The following is a 26,420-nucleotide window of genomic DNA, read 5'->3' on the forward strand; positions in this document are numbered from 1 at the left end:
GATTATGGTAAGGGGCGTTACATTTCCGACGAGTGCTTGTGGTGTTCGGCCAATCACAATGCACTGGGTCAGCTGGCCAATCAGAGCAGACTGCGCTTGTCGGAAGGAGGGACTTTGTAGAAAACGAAGCGTTTGAGAGAGGCGGGGCATAGAGGACCTACAATAATGTACAGTATTTGAAAAATAATGTGTTTTTTGAACATTAAAGCATGTCAACATATTCTGTTACACCAAATACACAAAATAATGATCTTTAAAAAAGCATCATATGACCCCTTTAATTAATTTAATGCATCCTTGATGGAAAAAAAAAGAAAAATTATTGACCTAAAACTTTTGAATGGTATACATGATGTCACAAAGATCAATTTTCTGAGTTTCTAATGAGCCTTAAACTCACCACGAAAACATTCACAGTGCTAACTTAACATCACCACATAACCTCTGCTGATCTGAAGAGTTTCATGCTGTCATTGACTGAAGCAAAGCACCACAAGAGTTTCTGGGCATGAAATCAGACCAGTAACACTGGGACAAAGTCACCTTTCCTAGAGTCAGCCAACACCAGCAGCCACTGGTAATTAACACTGGCCATCTCTCTAACACACACACACACACACACACACACACACACACACACTGGCCTTCCTACTCTTCTTTTCTCTACCAGTCTCTCACTCCCTCTCGTCTTCTCGTGACACAGACTAAATTTAGCATACAGCAGGAAGGGAGGCTGCGATCAGGATGATACGAGGCAAAAACTCCTCAGGAGACTCAATTCAAAGTCACTAGATTTCATAAACAGTCAATGCTGCTTGTATAGTCAGACTTTTGAATATCAGCACAAAGTTTGATCCACTTTCCAGCTTATTTTGACCAAGATCCGCCCACTTAGACAGGAAAATACCTTCTGATTTATTTGTAATTTTTTAATGAATAATTGATTTAACAATTAGCTTTTTTTTCTCTATAACCAAACAAACATATTTATCACAGTATCTAATTTCATTCATACATTAACAGATAAAAGAAATAATAAATAAATAAAACTAAACAAACACACAAATGTTTACTATAGTACTATAGTATTTTATAGTACTTACATATTCCTCAACATATTCCTCTACCATGGTAGTACCTTGTACTTTCTGGCTAATATAACTTACAGCAGCATCTACTTCTGAAAGCAAATAAACTGCACCCTATGGTCAGTGTTCACTATTGCTCTTCATTACACACAAACATGCCAGGGCATCCGCTTGAATAATTAATACAAGCCCTGTCTGTAGCACTGCAATAACGGCTCCGTAATTAAATGATTGTTACAGCCTGAGAAAAGAGCTGTTTGCTTTACTGAAGTGCTTTCTTTACACTACTGAATCAAAGTGCTGGCTGATGCTCACCCTGCCGTGTCTCTGGAGAACTCTGTAGTGTGCAGGGAAAAGGCTCTCTGGCTGAGGAGGTCAATGAGCGTCGCTGTCTGTTCTGAGAGCTGCCTTGCTGTGCACTGCCTACATAGACAGCAGCCCTTTAAGGGTCAGTGCATACACTCTAGAAATAGATGAACACAAATGCTTCTAGCTACACAAGCTCCAATTTGTCATCAATGTGCTAGACAGTAATTTATAACACATGAATGTAGGTGTTGCATTTTTAGCATTGCCACAAGGGGTGCTCCACTGAAAATTTGCATAGTCTTCTTCTACGGATAGTTTTCTCTTTTAGGTCACCTACTGTTAGGGCTGAGCAACAGTTTGAAGACTATCTGTCACGATCTCAAGCTGGAGTGCCCATGAGCTCCTCTAGAGGGCACTCCATCCCAGAATTTTGCCACTGTATCCCGGTCTCCATTTCCCATAACACCCTCTGCCCAGGAACTGATTGCATGCACACCTGTTTCCTGTCATTAGTATTATTTAAGCAGCACACAAACACACTAACATTTCGAAGTCTTGTTTAGCTGTTTGCGGACATTACTGGGCGTTTTAAATGTTTACCTTTGAGTTTTGGACCTTGGAGTGTTTCATTGTTTTTGTGATTGTTTGCTGTCTGCCCTGACCATTGCTTGTTTTTGGATTACTTTTTGTCATGCCTCGGATACTGTTGTTTGCTGGTGTTGGACCCTGCCTGTTTTTGACCACGATCTGTTTTAATAAAAGCTTGCACTTGGATCTCCATTGTCACGCCCAGTCCGTCACACAATCGCTATATTCAAGTTAATTAACAGTATGTTTACAGTTAGCTACCTGATTAATAATTAATGAACTATTTAGTTTAATTGCACATTTGAAAGTAATATATCACCACCTTGAGTACTGAGGCAACACAAGATCATACATTGAGGGTGCTTTCACACTAGCACTTTTGGTGCGCACCTGAGTTCGATTGACGTCAGAGTTCAGTTCGTTTGGATGATGTGAACACGGTCTTCCGAACTCGGGTGTGCACCCGTGAACCGTACCCGAGTCCGCTTAAAAAGGGTGGTCTGGGGTACGGTTCAAGTGAACTCCGGTACAGTTTGCTGCTGATGTGAATGCAATTGTACCAAATCACAGAAGTGAACCGCTATTAATGATGTATTATTTGATAAAAATGTGCGTTTGTGTTTCACTCACTTTCCTGACGAGCGTGACTGATGCGCTGCAAGCAGAGAGCTGTTTATCTAATTTCTGTTCGCCTTCAGAGTTCTTTAGAGCGTCTGCAGTACATTCGTAAGGCAGACGTAACTGCCGTTATGTACTGAAGCTTTGGAAATAAAACCAATGGTTCAAAAGCATAAATATAAAATTGAAGAGAGCAATGCTACGCATTTTGCAGTCTTCTCCTGCACCATCGTTACTAAGCAACGGGGTAAACAGCTGCTGGCTTGACGCAAACGAACCGCGGTTCAGACACAAATAATATAATGTGAAAACAGTCCAGCAGGGGCAGGGGGAGGGGGGAGCAATCGAACTCAGGTTCGGACCAAGCAATTGAACCAAGTGTGAAAGCACCCTAAGTAGCTATGATATTAGTGATAAAAAAAAAATTACTATTATTTTTTTTTTAGTTTTGATATATATGTCATTATTCTATATTTAATTGTACAAAATGTATCTGTACTATTTTTACGTTAAAATGGTTTTTGCCATCATCTTATGCTCACTTAAAGTAACTCTATTTGTAATATAATTACATCTCAAAATGAATATACATTTTATTGGATGCACTGTATTATGTTTTGCATACTGTATTATTTTACATCCCAGTAAAGCACCTGTCTCAGACTGCTAAACAGATCACAGCTTCCTTTTCCCAGATCAACGGTCTAAATAGATTTCTGTCATGACAACTCTCGGAGGGATTGGCATGGTAATGTACATGACAATGTTAATGTATTTGGTCTTAAATAAATATATCGGAATAAATCTGCTACACTGCTGTTGCTGCTGCGGCAATCCTATTTCTATCCCTCTAGCCCTTCCCCTTTCCCTTACCCCTCCATTTCGCGCGTTCACGTGAAGGGGTAGGGGTGTCTCAATTCTCTTTTGGTTGGAGGGGTAGGGGTAAGGAGAAAGGCCAGATAGCCCTTCAAATGAAGATTTTTCGGGACCACAGTTCAAACGAAGGGGTATGAATGATCTCAGCATAAACCAGCTACAGCGGCAACATGGCTGCCCGAGCGAACAAAAAAAGACATAAATGTAAGTATTATTGGCATTAATAAAGATTTGAATGAAAAGTCATAATTTGTTTTATTTTACATTCAACTGTGTGTTCATATTTACGGTCATATTAAGAAATGGTTGCAAAAAAATCGCTAAAGTTTACTAACGTCATGTCATTACAGACTGCACGATAGTACCATAACATATTTTCATATCTGATCTGGGCGATAACCACCATAGACATACAATTAGAAATCGCTAAACTTTTTTCTCAGATACTGCCAATTCAAGACAAGTTGCGCGTATGCGTGTTTGTGCGTCTCTCTTTACAGTGAGTGAGTTTACTTTAAAAACAGCGATTATATCCTCTTGTTGCTGGAAAATATATTGTAGCGAGTATTTAAACTGTTATTATTAAAAGTCGTGGGGCAGCGTTGACAAGTTTCTTTGCTCCTGGATGTGTGAGCTGCGCGATCTGTGTGTGTGTGTGTGTGTGTGTGTGTGTGTGTGTGTGTCAGTAAGCAGCGCATTAATAAAGAACGGTAATTAAAGGCTCTAATGCACACCAGCACAACAGTATAGGTGTGTTCATTGTAGGAGCTAGACGAAGTATGATGATGTGTGACGGTATAGTAGTGGTGTCCCAATTCTTAGGGGAATATTTTCACCCCTACCCCTTGACACTCTGTTTCAAGGGACAAGGGGAAGGGGTAGGCGTAGGGGTAGGGGTAGGTGAAGGGGTATAACATAGAATTGGGATTGGGCCCATGTACCAAGACTTGCTACTGCCAATACATCCACAACATGCTGCTGTGAGCATATAAGAAATATTGCTGCTGCAAAATAGCATACATGAAATGACCCTCATATAACACACACACACACACACACACACTGGCCTTCCTACTCTTCTTTTCTCTACCAGTCTCTCACTCCCTCTCGTCTTCTCGTGACACAGACTAAATTTAGCATACAGCAGGAAGGGAGGCTGCGATCAGGATGATACGAGGCAAAAACTCCTCAGGAGACTCAATTCAAAGTCACTAGATTTCATAAACAGTCAATGCTGCTTGTATAGTCAGACTTTTGAATATCAGCACAAAGTTTGATCCACTTTCCAGCTTATTTTGACCAAGATCCGCCCACTTAGACAGGAAAATACCTTCTGATTTATTTGTAATTTTTTAATGAATAATTGATTTAACAATTAGCTTTTTTTTCTCTATAACCAAACAAACATTTATCACAGTATCTAATTTCATTCATACATTAACAGATAAAAGAAATAATAAATAAATAAAACTAAACAAACACACAAATGTTTACTATAGTACTATAGTATTTTATAGTACTTACATATTCCTCAACATATTCCTCTACCATGGTAGTACCTTGTACTTTCTGGCTAATATAACTTACAGCAGCATCTACTTCTGAAAGCAAATAAACTGCACCCTATGGTCAGTGTTCACTATTGCTCTTCATTACACACAAACATGCCAGGGCATCCGCTTGAATAATTAATACAAGCCCTGTCTGTAGCACTGCAATAACGGCTCCGTAATTAAATGATCGTTACAGCCTGAGAAAAGAGCTGTTTGCTTTACTGAAGTGCTTTCTTTACACTACTGAATCAAAGTGCTGGCTGATGCTCACCCTGCCGTGTCTCTGGAGAACTCTGTAGTGTGCAGGGAAAAGGCTCTCTGGCTGAGGAGGTCAATGAGCGTCGCTGTCTGTTCTGAGAGCTGCCTTGCTGTGCACTGCCTACATAGACAGCAGCCCTTTAAGGGTCAGTGCATACACTCTAGAAATAGATGAACACAAATGCTTCTAGCTACACAAGCTCCAATTTGTCATCAATGTGCTAGACAGTAATTTATAACACATGAATGTAGGTGTTGCATTCTTAGCATTGCCACAAGGGGTGCTCCACTGAAAATTTGCATAGTCTTCTTCTACGGATAGTTTTCTCTTTTAGGTCACCTACTGTTAGGGCTGAGCAACAGTTTGAAGACTATCTGTCACGATCTCAAGCTGGAGTGCCCATGAGCTCCTCTAGAGGGCACTCCATCCCAGAATTTTGCCACTGTATCCCGGTCTCCATTTCCCATAACACCCTCTGCCCAGGAACTGATTGCATGCACACCTGTTTCCTGTCATTAGTATTATTTAAGCAGCACACAAACACACTAACATTTCGAAGTCTTGTTTAGCTGTTTGCGGACATTACTGGGCGTTTTAAATGTTTACCTTTGAGTTTTGGACCTTGGAGTGTTTCATTGTTTTTGTGATTGTTTGCTGTCTGCCCTGACCATTGCTTGTTTTTGGATTACTTTTTGTCATGCCTCGGATACTGTTGTTTGCTGGTGTTGGACCCTGCCTGTTTTTGACCACGATCTGTTTTAATAAAAGCTTGCACTTGGATCTCCATTGTCACGCCCAGTCCGTCACACAATCGCTATATTCAAGTTAATTAACAGTATGTTTACAGTTAGCTACCTGATTAATAATTAATGAACTATTTAGTTTAATTGCACATTTGAAAGTAATATATCACCACCTTGAGTACTGAGGCAACACAAGATCATACATTGAGGGTGCTTTCACACTAGCACTTTTGGTGCGCACCTGAGTTCGATTGACGTCAGAGTTCGGTTCGTTTGGATGATGTGAACACGGTCTTCCGAACTCGGGTGTGCACCCGCGAACCGTACCCGAGTCCGCTTAAAAAGGGTGGTCTGGGGTACGGTTCAAGTGAACTCCGGTACAGTTTGCTGCTGATGTGAATGCAATTGTACCAAATCACAGAAGTGAACCGCTATTAATGATGTATTATTTGATAAAAATGTGCGTTTGTGTTTCACTCACTTTCCTGACGAGCGTGACTGATGCGCTGCAAGCAGAGAGCTGTTTATCTAATTTCTGTTCGCCTTCAGAGTTCTTTAGAGCATCTGCAGTACATTCGTAAGGCAGACGTAACTGCCGTTATGTACTGAAGCTTTGGAAATAAAACCAATGGTTCAAAAGCATAAATATAAAATTGAAGAGAGCAATGCTACGCATTTTGCAGTCTTCTCCTGCACCATCGTTACTAAGCAACGGGGTAAACAGCTGCTGGCTTGACGCAAACGAACCGCGGTTCAGACACAAATAATATAATGTGAAAACAGTCCAGCAGGGGCAGGGGGAGGGGGGAGCAATCGAACTCAGGTTCGGACCAAGCAATTGAACCAAGTGTGAAAGCACCCTAAGTAGCTATGATATTAGTGATAAAAAAAAAATTACTATTATTTTTTTTTTAGTTTTGATATATATGTCATTATTCTATATTTAATTGTACAAAATGTATCTGTACTATTTTTACGTTAAAATGGTTTTTGCCATCATCTTATGCTCACTTAAAGTAACTCTATTTGTAATATAATTACATCTCAAAATGAATATACATTTTATTGGATGCACTGTATTATGTTTTGCATACTGTATTATTTTACATCCCAGTAAAGCACCTGTCTCAGACTGCTAAACAGATCACAGCTTCCTTTTCCCAGATCAACGGTCTAAATAGATTTCTGTCATGACAACTCTCGGAGGGATTGGCATGGTAATGTACATGACAATGTTAATGTATTTGGTCTTAAATAAATATATCGGAATAAATCTGCTACACTGCTGTTGCTGCTGCGGCAATCCTATTTCTATCCCTCTAGCCCTTCCCCTTTCCCTTACCCCTCCATTTCGCGCGTTCACGTGAAGGGGTAGGGGTGTCTCAATTCTCTTTTGGTTGGAGGGGTAGGGGTAAGGAGAAAGGCCAGATAGCCCTTCAAATGAAGATTTTTCGGGACCACAGTTCAAACGAAGGGGTATGAATGATCTCAGCATAAACCAGCTACAGCGGCAACATGGCTGCCCGAGCGAACAAAAAAAGACATAAATGTAAGTATTATTGGCATTAATAAAGATTTGAATGAAAAGTCATAATTTGTTTTATTTTACATTCAACTGTGTGTTCATATTTACGGTCATATTAAGAAATGGTTGCAAAAAAATCGCTAAAGTTTACTAACGTCATGTCATTACAGACTGCACGATAGTACCATAACATATTTTCATATCTGATCTGGGCGATAACCACCATAGACATACAATTAGAAATCGCTAAACTTTTTTCTCAGATACTGCCAATTCAAGACAAGTTGCGCGTATGCGTGTTTGTGCGTCTCTCTTTACAGTGAGTGAGTTTACTTTAAAAACAGCGATTATATCCTCTTGTTGCTGGAAAATATATTGTAGCGAGTATTTAAACTGTTATTATTAAAAGTCGTGGGGCAGCGTTGACAAGTTTCTTTGCTCCTGGATGTGTGAGCTGCGCGATCTGTGTGTGTGTGTGTGTGTGTGTGTGTGTGTGTGTGTGTCAGTAAGCAGCGCATTAATAAAGAACGGTAATTAAAGGCTCTAATGCACACCAGCACAACAGTATAGGTGTGTTCATTGTAGGAGCTAGACGAAGTATGATGATGTGTGACGGTATAGTAGTGGTGTCCCAATTCTTAGGGGAATATTTTCACCCCTACCCCTTGACACTCTGTTTCAAGGGACAAGGGGAAGGGGTAGGCGTAGGGGTAGGGGTAGGTGAAGGGGTATAACATAGAATTGGGATTGGGCCCATGTACCAAGACTTGCTACTGCCAATACATCCACAACATGCTGCTGTGAGCATATAAGAAATATTGCTGCTGCAAAATAGCATACATGAAATGACCCTCATATAGCATACATGAATCACCTCGTAGCAGATCTATACAGGTGGAGCTGGGGAAGGTAGAGGGTTTCTGAAGCAAGCTGCAACTGCTACGGCAAGCACTACAGTAGTCATATATTTGAATGTTGAGCAGCGAGCTCATTGGCTACCGATACAGGAGAGAACCAATCAGCTGTGCCATGTGATAATGATGTCATTAGATCAGATTGAGTTAGACCTATCGGACTGCGCCATCTAGAGTTTCATGCCAGAACTCTGTATATGTGTGAAAGAAACCAAAGGGAAAGGAGCGTCTAAGGCTCAGTGCACAAGTGGGCAGGTTTGCAAACGGTACCGTCGCAGCAGTCACTATGGAGACCAAGAGGCAGTGAGGTACAGCGGCCTCTTCTTTATAAGATGTTGAAGGTAAAGCCTTTTACTACAAAACAGAAATTCAACAGCAAACCTACTGACAGCATGTAACATGAGCACAGTTACTCCACAGGAAAGAGAAGAGATACTATACCACTACGGCTGGGCAGTAAAAGAATATTCCATATTTTTTTTCTAACAATATAAAATAAGCAATTGACCTATCGGTAAGCCCCGTCCCCCTTAGTTACTGTTGCTAACTCGGACAAACAAACAGAGTTGCTCACTGTCTCACAATGACAGCTGTCAGAGTGAAAACCTTGTCCCAAGATGCTTTTGAACATTTTGGAAACACGGACCACCATTCAAGTGGGACTTAAATATGCTATGGAGGGATATATAAAAGATTTTTAGGGATGCACCGATATGAACATTTTGGCCGATACCAATAACCGATAATTCTTTATTTTTGAAAGCCGATAACCGATATGTTGGCCGATAAATCTATATCCAAATTTTTATATACTTTTTGAGAGCCTGATTACAAAAAAGGTCTCATCATTAAACACCACATCCCGAACACTTCAACATAAGCAGCCTAGTTTGAACGGTGTACGTTTTAAAAATAATTTTACTCTCCCATTACCAAATTTAGTCATAAAAAAGTCTTACAAATAAATAAAATAATGCATAAATAATGCAAACAAATACCGATAACAGAAAAAATGTGCATTTATCGGCCGATACCGATATGGTGGCCGATATATCGTGCATCCCTAAAGATTTTAAAATAAATATGGTGGGTAACAAAATTAATTTGGAAGCGAGGGTTTACAGATCACAATGCAAGCAGGAGACACCTCATGTTACGGTCGTCACGATCGCAGATGACAGCATCCAGGATCAACAATATTCATGTACCGCAGGGTACGATTAAATTAATTTAGATTTAACCAGTTTAATATGGAGAGACACTGAAATGTAGATCTTCGTTTATATGTTTTTGACCTACACTGTTCATGATGTGAGAACAGTTATATATTTAGGTTGGTACGTTATATGGACTCGCTAACTTTAACAATAGCTAGTTTTAGCCAGAGATAGCTTGCAGCACAACATGACATTAACGTTCTGCTTGAGCAGATGAAAATAGTAACTTAATGAGAGTATGACAACCAGAAAATGAACGTTTTCATCTTCATTGGGATTGGGGTTGAATGCTTAGGGACTTATTTGTGTTTAGGATATGGAGTAAAATAAATTCCATTGCCCATCCTCTCAGGATACATGGAATCAGTGTTACAAGTACTCCAGGCACGTCGTTTTGCCATCAAACCGATGAAAGCTTTGGATCTTCCAATGTTTCTCTATGACGCTGAAACCTAAAGATGTCAGAGTTCCGGTCCCCGTGCAACTGATACTCAACTGCTATTGGCTCATCTGCGTTCGAGGGGAGGGGCTTACTGATAGGTCAATTGTAATGTTGCAGTTTGACCATTAAGTTCTCTTATTGTCATTAGACATTAAACTAAGGACAAGAGTGAGTCATTATACATTTTTTATTTATATTTAAATTTTTAAATAGATATATTTTACATGTAAAATATAATAAATTAACTATATTTAATTAATAATAAACATATATTTATCAATATAAGTACATATATATTTATATTCTTCTAATGAGTGTCATTATACTTTTAAAATATTTATTTAATTATATATGCATTATATGTGTGTGTGTGTAATTGCTTTATAAAAATATATGCATATAATATATAAAATAATGTAATTTTTACATCATAATCATATCATTGTAAATATGCATATCTCTGTTAATTAACATTTTGTTTTGAGTCAAGATTTTTATTGTTTTTTAGCTGTCTTGCATTAAACATTTTGAATATTTTTTAAATCATTTTAATTGATGGTTGCTTTGACTGGAGGGGGAAAATACCCTTTAAGACATTTTAGAGCAAATTGTTAAATATTGATTACATTTTATAAATTCTCTATCGCCCAGTCCTATTCACCTCACCAGAAATGGCTTATTTCTTAGGGATTTAGATGAAGTGCTTCTAAGAATGAGGGCAAGTCAACACAGCTCATGGCAGGTATTTGATTACAGAGGATGTGTAAATATCATGTTTGAGCCAGGTGATCTCATGTTCAAAAGCAAATTTACAGAGGTACATCCATTTGTGTTGTATAAATATTTTATGTACCCATCTGTCCTTCTTTTGTAACTATTAGATCAACAGTGATATATTTGCAGTATTTCAAGCGAATTGTGTAATTTGCCATGTATTTACCAAACTGAATTGCAAACATAGTTTTCCTGAACACTTACTTGTAGTTGTCTCTGCAGATTAAACTGGGATACTTATGGGTATTTTAACAAAATCTTACACACTTAAGCTTTAAAGCGAAACGTGTTGACCTTAAGTTAATTTTCCTATTCATCCTGACAGACAAACACACGGATACCTCAACAACATAACGGAGAGCTATTCTGCAACACTGGCATTCTTCCTATCAGCTGATGGAAAACAATGCACAAAGTTTCCTGACTAACAATGAACAGCAGCATCTCAAGCTGTCGGCTCATGATTTCACTGTTCACCATTAATTCTCTTTCACATGATTCCTGTGAACCAGAAAGCATAAGACACATAGGCTTATGGAAAATACCCAGAGATCCTTCAGTGTGAACTTATGGCATGCTGTATGATTGTGTGAGAGTCCCTCCAGAGCACAGGTTAAATGATGAGGCTGTGCGGTGTGAAGTGTGAAATGTCACATACCCTGCTCACTTTCTCCAGGTCAGCTTCTGAGGAGGTGGGAGAGAGCGGGCTGCTGGGACTGAAGGAGGGAGAGCTGCCCACACTGGACACGTAGTCCAGATCAGGCACATATAGGACCTGCAAACACAACTGCAGCGTAACGCTTCACAAACACCAGCAAGTTACTGCATGCATGGACGCACACTCACTACTCACACACATGCACTGATCTAGTTATGTAAATGAGGACAAACTGTACCGTTTATATATAAAGCCACAATTTTCATACAATTACTACAACTAACCCTGACCTGCTAAAATAAAACCTGCTAAAAATTTGCCTTTTTATACCTTAATTTTTAAAATGTATTACTTCATCATTTTTACCTTTGAGGATGTCTTAAAAAAAAAGTTTTGCCAGAATAATTTAAGTTGTCCCCAAATGTAAAAGTCAAAAAAGTCAAATACACACACAAACAAAAGTTTATCAAAATTATTATCCATTGTGCATGTTAAGGTGTTTAACCAAGACTTCTATTATTTTTTTATTAGGGCTGTCAATTGATGATTGATAAATAAAAAATAAGGTCATAATGTTAATTAACAAAAAAAAATTTATTTACTCGATATTTTAAATAAATAAATAATCTGTAAAAAAAATTCCATTCTAAATATTATTTTTTAATTTGAAGCTGAAAAAGAACAAATCTGTTCTGAATCTTTCTTTAATATTAAATCAATACATTATTGGATAATTAATAGCATATTAAAAAAATAAAAACAATTTCCAAAAAATATTTTAAAAATATGTAATTTAATGAAAAAATTAGCGTATATAATCTTTCTTTCTTTTCAAATACATTTGATAGTTTTTAAAATGTAAAGCTGCAATAGAACAAATCTGTCCTGATTCTGTCATATTAAATCAACACATTAATTTAAATTAATTGGATATTTTAAAATATAAAAAATGAAAACGGTTTAAATTTTTTAATTAAAAAATATATTTAACATATAAAAGATTTCTAAAAATTAGTATTTTATTATTAGTATTTTATTTTATTATATATATTTTTACTATTATTATTTATTCTTTTTATTTATTTGGTCAAATCATTGTCAGCAATTAGGGGTTTTGTCAGATTTAACTAAATTCTCATGGTAATTTTGTCACACTCTCCTGTACACAAATACTCACATACACACTTTTTTTTGATTAAATGTTTAACTGTTAAAGTACAGGGAAGAAATCAGTAATTAAACGTCTCAAAGTTCACTGCATCAAACACGATCTCTCCCGGTGCTCCTCAGATCTCTGAACACAGAACAGACTCCACTCGTGTTAGTTTGCAGGGCAGTAGAGTCAGTGTGGAGGGGCTGTTCAGCAGGCCGAAGCGCTGGGGAGGATTACGCTAATGGAAGAAGCCGCAGAGTTTGCTCACGTGATCCATGCTGAGAGCCCTCCAGCTGTACTTTGACAGGACGGTTGACCATCTCCAGCGCCCGACTCTATCTATCACCCTCTCATTACTGCGGTTGCTGTCACGTGAATATCAACGATCCAGACTTCAGCTTTGCTTAACATGAATTTGTGAGGAGACGATGAAGCAATACTGAAGCTGTTTAGCAAGAGATCTTTCATAACTGCTCATGCACTGGCTAGAAAAGAGAAGTCATTAATCACTCCATCTACCTGAGAGATAATATCTGGTTAAATGTCATACTGGCCAATAATTGGTATGCTGTTACAGTATATTAAACAGTGAGAGATTGATTCTTTGTCTAACACTTGGCTGAGATCTAATGGTGAGGGAGTGAAGCGTTGAAATGAAAGTCTGCAAAGAAAACCTGCCATGAATTCAGTAGTGTTTGTGATTTTTGTTAGTGTGACTATTGGAAACAACAACAGTAGCTTAAAAATGATCTAAAATACCTCAAACTAAACTAAACTAAACTAAAAGACAAGAAATAGGATATTCAATGGGAAATACACACCTGACCAGGGACCACATTTCTGGAGAAGAGTTTGTTGAGCTGAACAAGTTCGTTGGGAGTTGTGTCAAACTTCAGCGAGATACTGTTCAGAGTGTCCCGCGAGTCCACCTGCACAACAAATGCACAAAAAGCATGTTAAAAAAAAAAAAAAAAACGAGGAGAAAGGAGAAGAGGAAGGCTACGTTTACATAGCGGAAAAGCTTTACCCTTGTGTTTTTAAAAAGTTTCACGTATACATGACAGCGTTTTCAAAACGATTCGCGTTTACACATATCCGCGAAAACGGCCAAAAACGCTGTATTACGTATGTCAGGCCAGTAGTTGGCGCTGTGACCTTGTTAGTAAACAGTACCTGTAGGGAAGTGACGATTTTATGATGTATATTATGAGTCTCCGCTGTTGGTTGTAATATTGGTGAAGTAAATCCACACTTTGCTGAAGAAGCATTAGCAAACTCTTGAGCAGCAACAACAGTACTATATACTCTGCCATTGTTGTGTATGACATTGTTGTGAAGACATTTCTTTAGGTTCCTCTCGGTCTACACAAGGTGTATGTTGTGCACTACCACTCAAAAGTTTGGGGTCGGTAAAATTTTGAATGCTTTTGAAAGAAGTCTCTAATGCTCATCAAAATTGCATTTGTTTGATCAAAAACACAATAAATTCAGTAAAAACACACTAAAAACAGTAATATAGCAATAAAGCTATACAGTAAAATAACAAATTTCTATTTACATATATTTTAAAATGTAATTTATTCCTGTGATGCAAAGCTGAATTTTCAGCATCATTACTCCAGTCTTCAGTGTCACATGATTCTTCAGAAATCATTCTGATATGCTGATTTGCTGCTCAAGAAACATTTCTTATTATTATTAATGTTGGAAACAGTTGTGCTGCTTCATATTTTTGTGGAAACTGTGATACATTCTTTACATTTTTGATAGATGCATACAAAGTTCAAAAGAACAGCATTTATTTGAAATAGAAATAATTTGTAACATTATAAATGTCTTTTGATCAATTTAATGTATCATTGCTGAATAAAAGTATTTTGTTTAAAAAAATGTAACTTAATGACCCCAACATTTTGAAAGATAGCATAAAGCTGCTATTCAGTTATTCAAGTTTTTTTTCTAATGAACTTTATTCTAAACACCTACTATTACTGTAAAATGTTAGCCAGCACTATCCAGTAAAATAAAATAAAAGTCATAGAGGGTGAAAAGCTGGCTTAAATTTGAGAAAAAAAAGTTTCTGTTTGACACTAAAAGAAAGTGAGAGGACAAAAACCTAACAAGAGAAATGTTGCATGGTGTGAACATATTCTTCCCCTTTTGCACATCTTGTGTGGAACTTATTGCTGTATGATGAATTCTACAAAACACTGACATGCTAAATTCCTCCTGTACTCTCCATACCCCCACATTACAGTCCTCTAAACATAAACATCTGAGCTCAGATAGTCAGACCATTATACTGTAGGTAATAACTTAATGTAAAGGATTCTACATAGTTCATAGTCTGTCTGTTTACTATTTCATGAGTCTCTCATGTGAGGAGGACAGTGAGATGGTCAGATCAAGGAGACACAAACACAGAGTTTAGCTTGAAAAGAATGCAAGCTAAACATTTACATTTGCGTTCCACAGAAGAAAAAAATCATACAGGTTTGGGGGGGGGGTGAGTAAATGATGACAAAATGTAAATTTTTTGCTTAACTCACCCTTTAACCACGTCTCACTAAACAAAGGCACAGCTTCTTCATGAACACCACGTTGTGACAAATTTTTTTCAGCATCTTGAAAAAGTTTAACTTTGAACTTTGTGTTTTGAACACAAGAACGCATCTTGTGTGAACGGGCCCTAAAAGGACAATTCAGAATCAGAATCAGAATCAGAATAAGCTTTATTACCAGGTATGTTTACACATACGAGGAATTTGTTTTCGTGACAGAAGCTTCCACAGTGTAACAGAAAACACATAAAATAAACACGCTTCTTTATGACTGAAATGGTTTACATAATCACACAGTGTTTCCCAAACATCAGACAGTAAAAAACATCGCATTTCCAATGCCATTTCTACTCTGAATCAGACTTCTGCTAGTTGTTTTTCATACCGTGCGTTCACACCGCCGCCGTTGAGAGCGTCAAAGTTGCCGGAAGTCATTAATTTTCAATGTGAGCTGGCGTCGAGCAGCGGCGCGACTTGAACGTTGAGGAGAGTTGAAATCATGTCAACTTTATGGTAATGAGCTATGACGCGGTTCGGCGGCAACCAATCGGAACGTAGAAGTCCACCGCTTGAGAGGATTCCAGAGAACGCAGTCCTGTAAACTTTGGTTCCGACCACATTAGTTCCCAAGCAAAATGCCCCTGTAAATCTCTTCACCTCATATTAGGAAGGCTAATTTTTGATCAGAATTTTTGATTATTGATCAGAAGGTGCTCCTTAATTAGGAGGACAAGCGCTCTTGATTACAAGAAGAAAAACACTGCTCTTACCCTTTGTTTGCCAAAAATTAAAGAGTTTAACTCTTTAAAATAAAGAGTTTACTGTGGGAGTACTACACTCAACCAACACCAGGGAAGGCAGTTTTTGTCAGAGCCCTTGTTATTCTTAATTTTGACATTCATTTTAATTTTTACACCAGACATATATATCGGTTCAAAATATCGGTTATCGGTCTACTTGATCTGTAATAATCGGTATCAGCCCTGAAAAACACATATCGGTCGACCCCTATATCAGAGTATTTTTACAGTGTGATATTAGTACTTTATACATTATGAGGTAAAGGTAAATCCACACTTTGCTGAAGAAGCATTAGCAAACTCTTGAGCAGCAACAACAGTACTATATACTCTGCCATTGTTGTGTATGTTTGTTCGCGCTTGCCTTTAAAATCTACACGTACTGCGCATGTCTACATACCTAACACGTACTACGCACGCACATGACGTCACTGTTTTCAAAGATTCCCGTTTTGGGTTTTCACACGGAAACAATAACGGTGCCATTTTCAAAAACTTGCACATTGAAAACCATTTTCAAAAATATGCATTTTCTAGAATTTGCACAGAAGTTTTCTGGTCGTCTCCAGATGGGAACGTCAACAGTCGATATTCCCAATGCCCCCACGCAAGCGGCTTCCTTTCATCCAGTCTGTCTGGCACAGAACATTGATTCCCTGTGAGAACCATTTGAAAACGTTTTTTCCGTGGGCTATTTATTTGTAGCTTTGGACGCTTCAAATTAATTTCAGAGCAAACACAACCTGCCTTCACTGAACACTAATGCTTGTAGTTGTTAGATGGTGAATTTATGATTTTCTCTGCAGTCTAGACGCGCTCTATCCAACTCGCCCGTGTTTTTTCCCTCCTAATTCAATCTCAGACTTTAGCAGGAAGTCCCACTGAGGTCTGTTGTCCTCTTTCTAAAGGCAGCCATGGATAAAAATATCACCCAATATACAACACGAGCAGTGCCAGTAGAGATGTCAGCCGTTGCCAGTCGCTTCTGCTCGGAAAAAAGACACACGCAGCAGTAAGAGGCATCAGAACAGTCTAGACAAACTCCACATTTTCCAGACATGGGCGGCTCAAGGTTCCTTCTTTCAACAGCAGAATCAACAATAAAACTATAAATTAATCCAAAGATATGTACAACTAGTAAAGAAACACAAGAGCGCATCAGTCCTTACACTGGCTTCCTGATACATATGAGTATCAAGGTTAATAATCTACATAAACAATTCTTCCAGCAAGTAGTATACTTCTTTATTATAACTATACGCTGCAGTTTAGCTACTTGACACTAATAGAATCTGCAGGCAGAGGCACATGTTACAACAGCTTCAAACGTGGCTCACCCATTCTGAATTTAGAGACGTCAATCTCTTAAGTCATTAGGATCAAGACTAGTTAAGTCTAGGGTTGGTACCAAACATCACAAGACAGTGTTTAGCTCTTACACCACCCTAAAGCTGGGAGCAGCTTTCACAAGTTCTCACATGTCTCATCAGAAGCCATATTCAAGTCCAAACACATTCATGTCTGTATGTATTATTTATTACAGTGCTCTACTTGTACATTTTATTACACAACATTATGTCCCTTCTAATTTATTTTCTATTCATATTTAAATTTCTAAAAAAAAAAAATTATAAAAAAAAAAAAAATTATATATAATATATATATATATTATGCTTCTGTAAAGTTTTTTGTGTATCAAAAGTGCAATATAAATAAATTTGCTGTGCATTCTGTCATCTTAATATGGCGAACATGTGTAATCAATCTGTCTAAACCAATTAGAATCCAGCAAACACATCTGCTATATACAAATACACTCCTGAACAAATTTGATCTTTTATCTATTATATCTATATCTGTATATCTCTATATATATCTCTCTCTCTCTCTCTATATATATATATATATATTAGGGCTGTCATCGTTAACGCGTTAACGCATGCGATTAATTTTACAATCCTTAACACATTAAAATAATTTACTGCAGTTAACGCAAAATTACTGAAGCACAATTTGTATTCTAACCCCTTAACCCAATTTTGCTACTCTGCTTGCGTTTAGATCATTTTAAGCTGCTAAACTCCGGGAAAGTTTTCAATCCAATGATCCAGTAAGTGAATGCATTCAAACAATCCGTCCAAAACAGCGCTAATATAAAGGAAACCAGGCTGATTACATCAGAGATGTACTGACTTTTTTTTTTTCATATGTGCTTATATGGGCTCCTTATATCATTTGGTTCTTTGGTGTCCTTTTGGAGTTTCTAAGTGTCCTTTTTTGGAAAGACATCTAAATTTATCTTGAAAAAATCTTGCAGAAAATATAGATTTTTGAGAATCACAACAAACTGAGGTTTACTTTGCTGGATATAGCAAATGATGACAAAATAAACATTTGAAACAAGATAAATGGTCTATGCTTAATTTCATGAAGTGTGTGATTAATCACAATTAATCGCAGAAAAAGGATGTGATTAATCAGATAAAAAAAATGTAATCGATTGACAGCCCTAATATATATATTGATGATAGATAGATAGATAGATACTGTATATAATGTGTTCATTTGTAAAGATTTTTTTGGATTGTGAATTATTTTCATAACAATTAAGGTCACATTTCCAGGTTACATTTCCCCCCAAAAATAAAATAAATAAATAAATAAAGTACAATATATGTATATATTATATAACTATATCAATCTTCTTTTGCATGGCAAAAAAAAAAAATACAATGCAAAAACTTTAGTTTGTTCCTATAATAAACTTATGTAAAACATAATTACTTCTTTCTTTTGGGGTGAAATACGATCCATGCATGTTTTTGGTTTCGTGAGATTCACACTAGTACAGAACACACAGCTCATCAAACTGGAAATGACATTCCAGCAAACGGTACAATCAGACAGAATGTCAAATCAGACAAGCTCCATACTGCGTGGGACATCACAGCTGCCGTGGCATGAGTTGCCATAGTGACACCGTCATTACTACCCTCATGGCACAAGCTGGCTAACTGCATCGATGATCACTTAAAGAACTAATTTTAGCTCAGCAGTCTTGGCATGATGTTGGTGTTCTCTCTTTCGCAGGACATAAATGAGCCAGCGCTTACAAAAAAAGCACCATGGAAACATCAACCGTGCTTTAGACATGGTAATACTATGGTATTCTTTGAAAAACCATGGTACATGAATATGACAATCATTCAATACTATGGTAAATATCTGAAACCACTGCATCTCCAAAGTACATTTGTACAAGCTTGAGGTGTCTTCAATGTCCCAATAACCTGCTTTGGCAAATGTCAGCAGGATGTCAAGGGGCAACTGGTGAGCCTGGTCACAAACATTCACTGCCTAAAGGTCTTCACATTCACCCTAAAATCATTTAAAACAGCTCGGCCATGTGATAAAATCTCATGTTTTATCTCATCTTTGTGCACAGTATGCATCATGCATAATGAGACTATAAGCTTCAGTGCTGTGACTCAATGTGATACAATGACTCTAGCCGAATCAGACTGCTGCAGAAATCAACAGACTCAGGAAGCATTAAAGCAGATGCTGATTCCTTACCGTTTCTCTTCAATGAGATCTCAATCTCTCTCACTCTTTCCTGGAGTCCAACCACTTTAATTGGCCACAGACCAGCCAATGGTGAGAACCCGCTGACCGTTATTAGTGACTGAGCAGTTGGGCTACAGTTTAGCTCTCCTTCAACGCCTCCTGAGGTCAAGACTGCTTCTTGAGAAAAGAGCAGACAATTACCTGTGGCAGGAGACGAGGCTTTCACAATAATGGAGGCCGTTTTTCAGAAAGTGTCCCAAAATGAAAACACTGTCATCATTTACAAATAATTTTTAAACTGCCAAGCAATGAAAGTCAATGGGGTCCAAAACAACACTAAGACCCACTGACTTTCATTGTATGGATAAAAACAATGAAGCCACAAAAAAGGAAAGGGATTTTTGGAACGACAAGAGGATGAGTAAATGATGACAGAATATTCATATATAGATTATTGGATGAGCTATCCATTTAAAGATGATTTGTGTGTTCAGAGTCATGCATCATGTCCAATAATTATCCAAACATTTTCTCAAAATCACATCCATCACTCCATCTTGCAGCGGTGTGGTGTGGTTTGGAGTGGAAGACTGCGAGGCAAGCTGGAAGACTGAGATATGAGTGCCATATCTGCCATCTCTCTCATGTTAACCCCCACATCCCTCACCAACAACCGCCACAAATAGCCTCATGACACGCTGTTTATGCCCTGTGACAAATGCCCCGCTGTCGTCTTGCACACTTTTCACGCTCTGCGGAGGAAAACAAAGGTCCTGTCAATCACTTTTGGCCGACAGAGACGGATCTTCAGCGCGTGTTGGGGGGAGAAAACTGCTCAGATCCGAGGGGAGAGCAGAACCGTGTGGAAACAAAACCGTGACAGCAACAGCAGCAGCACGTCAACTACACCAGCATCCAATCCCACAGCTACCTGATGCCAGTTTTAAACCGAAACGGATGCCCCTTTTTTCACAGTTAGTCTCAAACAAATTAATATCATTGAGATTTCACATTTCTGTATGAATTGCTGTGAATTTTTTATTTGCTGTATATGCAAACAATGTCTGCTGCATCATAAGCAACTCATGACATCAAAAAGATGTGGAATTAAATGATTAAGTCACAATGACACAATTATAATTGATCACAATGGGTGATTAGTCTACTAGAAGTTAACAACTGAATAGTTTGTAGAATGTACTTCAATTAAATGGAGTTATTTTGAACATTCTATTCAGCAAAGAATCCTGAAAAAATGAGATTTCCACAAAAATATAAAACAGCACAACTGTTTTCAACATTGATAATAATACGAAATGTTTCTTGAGCAGCAAATCAGCATACCGGAATAATTTCTGATGGATTATGTGACACTACATACTGGAGTAATTATGCTGAAAATTCAGCCTTGCCATCACAGGAATAAATTACATTTAAAATATATTAAAATAGAAGTAAAGTTATTTTAAATTGTAATAACATTAGACAACATTTCTATTTTTACTGTATTTTTAATTAAATAAATGCAACCTTGGTGAGCACTAGACTTTTCAAAAACATTTAAAAAATCTTACCCACCCAAAAATAATATAAATTTCAAACTATATATATGACAGAAACCTCCGATATCAAAAAGACGCTTAGTTAAATGACTGATCACAATGGGTGATTAGTCTACTAGAAGTTAACAACTGAATAGTTTGTAGAATGTACTTCAATTAAATGGAGTTATTTTGAACATTCTATTCAGCAAAGAATCCTGAAAAAATGAGATTTCCACAAAAATATAAAACAGCACAACTGTTTTCAACATTGATAATAATACGAAATGTTTCTTGAGCAGCAAATCAGCATACCGGAATAATTTCTGATGGATTATGTGACACTACATACTGGAGTAATTATGCTGAAAATTCAGCCTTGCCATCACAGGAATAAATTACATTTAAAATATATTAAAATAGAAGTAAAGTTATTTTAAATTGTAATAACATTAGACAACATTTCTATTTTTACTGTATTTTTAATTAAATAAATGCAACCTTGGTGAGCACTAGACTTTTCAAAAACATTTAAAAAATCTTACCCACCCAAAAATAATATAAATTTCAAACTATATATATGACAGAAACCTCCAATATCAAAAAGACGCTTAGTTAAATGACTTATTAGGATTAGGGATAGGTCACAATGCTACTAATCAAAAATCAAGGTTGATTAACTTGGTGTTATTCTTATTATACATATATTTAGTTTTAATATTTTTAGCTACAGTGCTTTCAACAGCATGCTGACAACATGCTGTGCTTTAAACTTTGTGTCTTTAAATTCAGGTAGCCCTGACTAGTTGATTTTGCACGTCTCTACTTTGAATGTTAAAATATGTTTTCAAAACTCGTAAGATTTGTAAACAAAGACAGTGACCTAGTCAGTTCATCTAAGTCAAAAACATTGGCTGCTTCTGAGAGATGTTATCAGATTCCCTGAGTGAGCACCAGCTCCGGCAGCAGCACCAGCAACATTTTTGGTGAAAAAGCAGTATAATTCCAATCTTCTGGCTAAATGACAGCTCTTGCTGCCAGCAGTTTCCTCTCCTCTGTCTTTTTCCACTTCTAGGCAGAACTCCAGATCTCAGCTCAACCCACACGCTCCTCTGTTACAAGGGAGAGAGATGAGAAGCGTTCTGCCCGCAGCTGGAATTTGAGGGTCATTTCAAGAACACAACAAGCTGTTAAGACAGACAATCGAAGCTCACACGGTCTCTCTCACTCTCTCACTCAGCACACACGCTCGTCAAATCAATAGAAATGCAAACGCAGAAAGGAAGGTCATTCAGCAATACTCTGCTGGAACGCATGCAGACTGGTGAAAATAAACAGGCTGATGTAAACATTCGCACGGCTTCATGCACACTTGCTCTCAAATCATCCCTGTGGATACACACACACACACACACACACACACAGAGTCCTCGTGCAAACTCTCACAGAAATCTCGCAGGCACATGTGGAAAAATCCTCTGAGTAAACATAAACTTTGTGTCTTTAAATTCAGGTAGCCCTGACTAGTTGATTTTGCACGTCTCTACTTTGAATGTTAAAATATGTTTTCAAAACTCGTAAGATTTGTAAACAAAGACAGTGACCTAGTCAGTTCATCTAAGTCAAAAACATTGGCTGCTTCTGAGAGATGTTATCAGATTCCCTGAGTGAGCACCAGCTCCGGCAGCAGCACCAGCAACATTTTTGGTGAAAAAGCAGTATAATTCCAATCTTCTGGCTAAATGACAGCTCTTGCTGCCAGCAGTTTCCTCTCCTCTGTCTTTTTCCACTTCTAGGCAGAACTCCAGATCTCAGCTCAACCCACACGCTCCTCTGTTACAAGGGAGAGAGATGAGAAGCGTTCTGCCCGCAGCTGGAATTTGAGGGTCATTTCAAGAACACAACAAGCTGTTAAGACAGACAATCGAAGCTCACACGGTCTCTCTCACTCTCTCACTCAGCACACACGCTCGTCAAATCAATAGAAATGCAAACGCAGAAAGGAAGGTCATTCAGCAATACTCTGCTGGAACGCATGCAGACTGGTGAAAATAAACAGGCTGATGTAAACATTCGCACGGCTTCATGCACACTTGCTCTCAAATCCTCCCTGTGTATACACACACACACACACACACACACACACACACACAGAGTCCTCGTGCAAACTCTCACAGAAATCTCGCAGGCACATGTGGAAAAATCCTCTGAGTAAACAGCGCCGGGAGGAGATCTGCAAGATACAAGCCTATAACACACAGCACATGCAAAGAAATAACAAGGAAAGGGGTTGTTGTTCCCACTTACGGAATACTCGATGGTGCCCTTTGGTCTCTGGAACGACATCCGCCTCCCATCCTTCTTCTCCGGCGTCTTCTTCTGGCCGGTATCTGAAAGCAAGCGAGGGAAGGTTCTCATTATGTTCATGTTCCGCTCTCCCCTCAGCTTGACACAAGCTGCCGAGCTCTCAGCCTCGACCGACGGCTCATCCGTCAACAGCGAGTGTGAACGAGCGATTCCAGTGAGCCCATGGCAGCAGCTTCTCTCTCTCTCTCTCTCTCTCTCTCTCTCACCCTCCCTGTCTACCTCCCTCCTTTCCCCACTGTCTCCCTCTCTTTCTCTCTCGCTCAGCACAATGACAGCCAATGTGTCTTCACCTTGCAATGCCTCCTGCAGCTGCAAACGCTGTAACAGACAGAGACCACCCTGACCTCTATGAGAGAGAGAGAAAGACAGAGAGAGACATAGTGCTGCCACCTGACAGTATCACATTTGTGTTGTGCTGTGATTCTGTGCGTCTTTGAAGCCAATTTCAATGCCTGGGTTATTTAAAGCTAATAGGGCTATGTTTATGCATTGGCACTGATTTTCCAATTCAATTCTGACATCAGTTAATCTGAGTTTGCACACTCACACAAATATGGTGCATTTTGATGCCTATAATTATTAGAGGAATAAAATTGTCTTGAGAACTATTAGATACATTCGGGAAATTACCTAACATATGTTAATTTAGCATGAAATGTTTACTGCTGTTTAAAAGTTTGGGGTTGGTACATTTTTTTTATGTTTTTGGAATAAGTCTCTCTGTGCACTAAGACAGCATTTATCTGATCGGTAAAAACAGAAATATTGCGAAAAATTATTACAATTAAAAATAGCTGTTTTCTATTTTGATATAATTTAAAATGTAATTTATTCCTGTGATGCAAAGCTGAATTTTCAGCATCATTAGTCCAGTCTTCAGTCTCACATGATCCTTCAGAAATCATTCTAATGTGCTGATTTGATGCTCAAGAAACATGTCTTATCATTATCAAGCTGTTGAAAACAGTTGTGTTGCTTAAGATTTTTTGTGGAAACTGTGATACATGTACAAATATTACTGACCCCAACAGTAACAATTTAAATTATACAATACTCTAAACACCATGTCTACACCGGATGCCACAGTTGTCGTGCCGTGCCGCAACAGCTAAAGTCTGTCTACACTGGACGCGACAAAGCGACCGTTGAAAATCATTTGAAATTTGTGTCAATACGTCATAAATAGAAAGCGGCATCAGTCTACTGTCGGGGATTTTTCATGTCGCGTCGCGCCGCATCCAGTGTAGACAGCATAATATGTTCTATTGTATTTTGTCGCTCGCGTCCGGTGTAGACACTGTTACAATGCTTTCATAATGAACTGATTTATTATATTAAAATTTACTTATTACTTATTATATTCTATTTTTTATATTATAGTAAAATAAAGTTTCAATTGATTATATTAAATTAGATTATATTAAACCAAAACATATACAACTGTGTCCCACACTTTTTTTGTGACTATGTTATGGTATGATTTTTCCCCATAACAAAAAGGGGGGGAAATTTTTTTTATTAAAAAATGTCAAAATGTAAAAAATTTCAGCATGATGGGAGACAAACAAATAATGGCAAAGCATTTACAAATAGCAGTTGATTGCATTCATCAAACTATTCAGCCCTGGTATAAAAATTTACATTTAAAAAAGTGACGAACTGTCAAGGAATTTTGACATTAGCAACATCTACAGAACAGGAGGTGTGCTACAAATAATGTTTAAGCTGACGAAAATATCAAAATAACAATGAATATCAGATTATTCAAATGAAGTCTGCAATCGTGAAACTAAAATTTATATCCAGCACTAATGTGTATGCATATACTGTAGTCTCATGAGTGTTTGTGTGTATGTTCAGGGTAATGAGAACAATGTTAGAAATTCCCCCACATGTTCACTTTGCTTCAGGCGGTCCGTCCGTATTCACATTAACATTAACTCTAGAATCCGTCTAACAGGTTCTACACTTGTGACAGTGTGACAGAGACACGCTCGGCTGTGCAGCCATGAGTCAAAGTTGTTCTGCTATTTCTGTGCTCACACCAAAGAGACAGCAGCGAAAGAAACCAGGCCAGCGCAAGCACTGATACAAACACTGATCTTTTATCCAGCATTTTCACGCCTCTGTTTGAGAGCGTAACCTGACAAACAGTGACAGTGGCTGATCTCTCAGTGTTTACAGTTCATGTCACTGAATGAGACGTCTCATAGAGCGCCTCTAAAATAGAGATCTATTTCTCTGAAACATACTGTCATGATATTTAGAAAGCTGATCTGAACCGATTCAAAGGATGATATGTGATTCCCACATTCAGAAACATAAACTATATTTGCTACAGCAAACAGTAATATTATTATTGCTCGTAATTAGGCTTAGGAATTTGGAATTGGACCGGAACTGAAAAGAATTCTGCAGATTCATTTGTGTTGACTTGCTTTCAAATGAAACAGGAAGTCTGGGCAGAACACAACTGAAGGGTTAAAATAAAATAAAATAAAATACTAAAGCATTTTGAAAGGAAAGAACCCTTCAATTATGTCCAGACATCCTGTATTCAATATGCTTTAGGTATTATATATGCATATATATTCAATATGCTTTAATATACGTCTGTGTTCTATATATATGTGTGTGTCTATATACAGTGGGTACGGAAAGTATTCAGACCCCCTTAAATATTTCACTCTTATATATATATATATATATATATAAATATACACACACACACACACTATACGTATATATACACATATATAAGGGGATATATAAGATTAAATTCTAAATATATACAGTGGTGTGAAAAAGTGTTGGCCCCCTTCCTGATTTCTTATTTTTTTGCATGTTTGTCACACTTTAATGTTTCA

General features: G+C 37.8%; 1 protein-coding gene across 1 annotated transcript in view; it reads right to left on the reverse strand.

The window, feature by feature from the left end:
• Window positions 1–26,420, reverse strand: part of LOC107556949 (oxidation resistance protein 1-like) — a 132,827-nt gene that overhangs the window by 46,233 nt on the left and 60,174 nt on the right. The window contains exons 3-5 of the mRNA XM_016240219.1: window positions 23,494–23,576; window positions 13,539–13,646; window positions 11,565–11,681 (exon numbers count right to left, since the gene is read on the reverse strand). Of these exons, the coding sequence (XP_016095705.1) occupies window positions 11,565–11,681; window positions 13,539–13,646; window positions 23,494–23,576 (308 nt within the window). The remainder of the gene's footprint in view (window positions 1–11,564; window positions 11,682–13,538; window positions 13,647–23,493; window positions 23,577–26,420) is intronic.

This window comes from Sinocyclocheilus grahami, unplaced genomic scaffold (assembly GCF_001515645.1).
Source record: "Sinocyclocheilus grahami isolate Dianchi unplaced genomic scaffold, SAMN03320097.WGS_v1.1 scaffold585.1, whole genome shotgun sequence".
Classification (NCBI taxonomy): domain Eukaryota; kingdom Metazoa; phylum Chordata; class Actinopteri; order Cypriniformes; family Cyprinidae; genus Sinocyclocheilus; species Sinocyclocheilus grahami.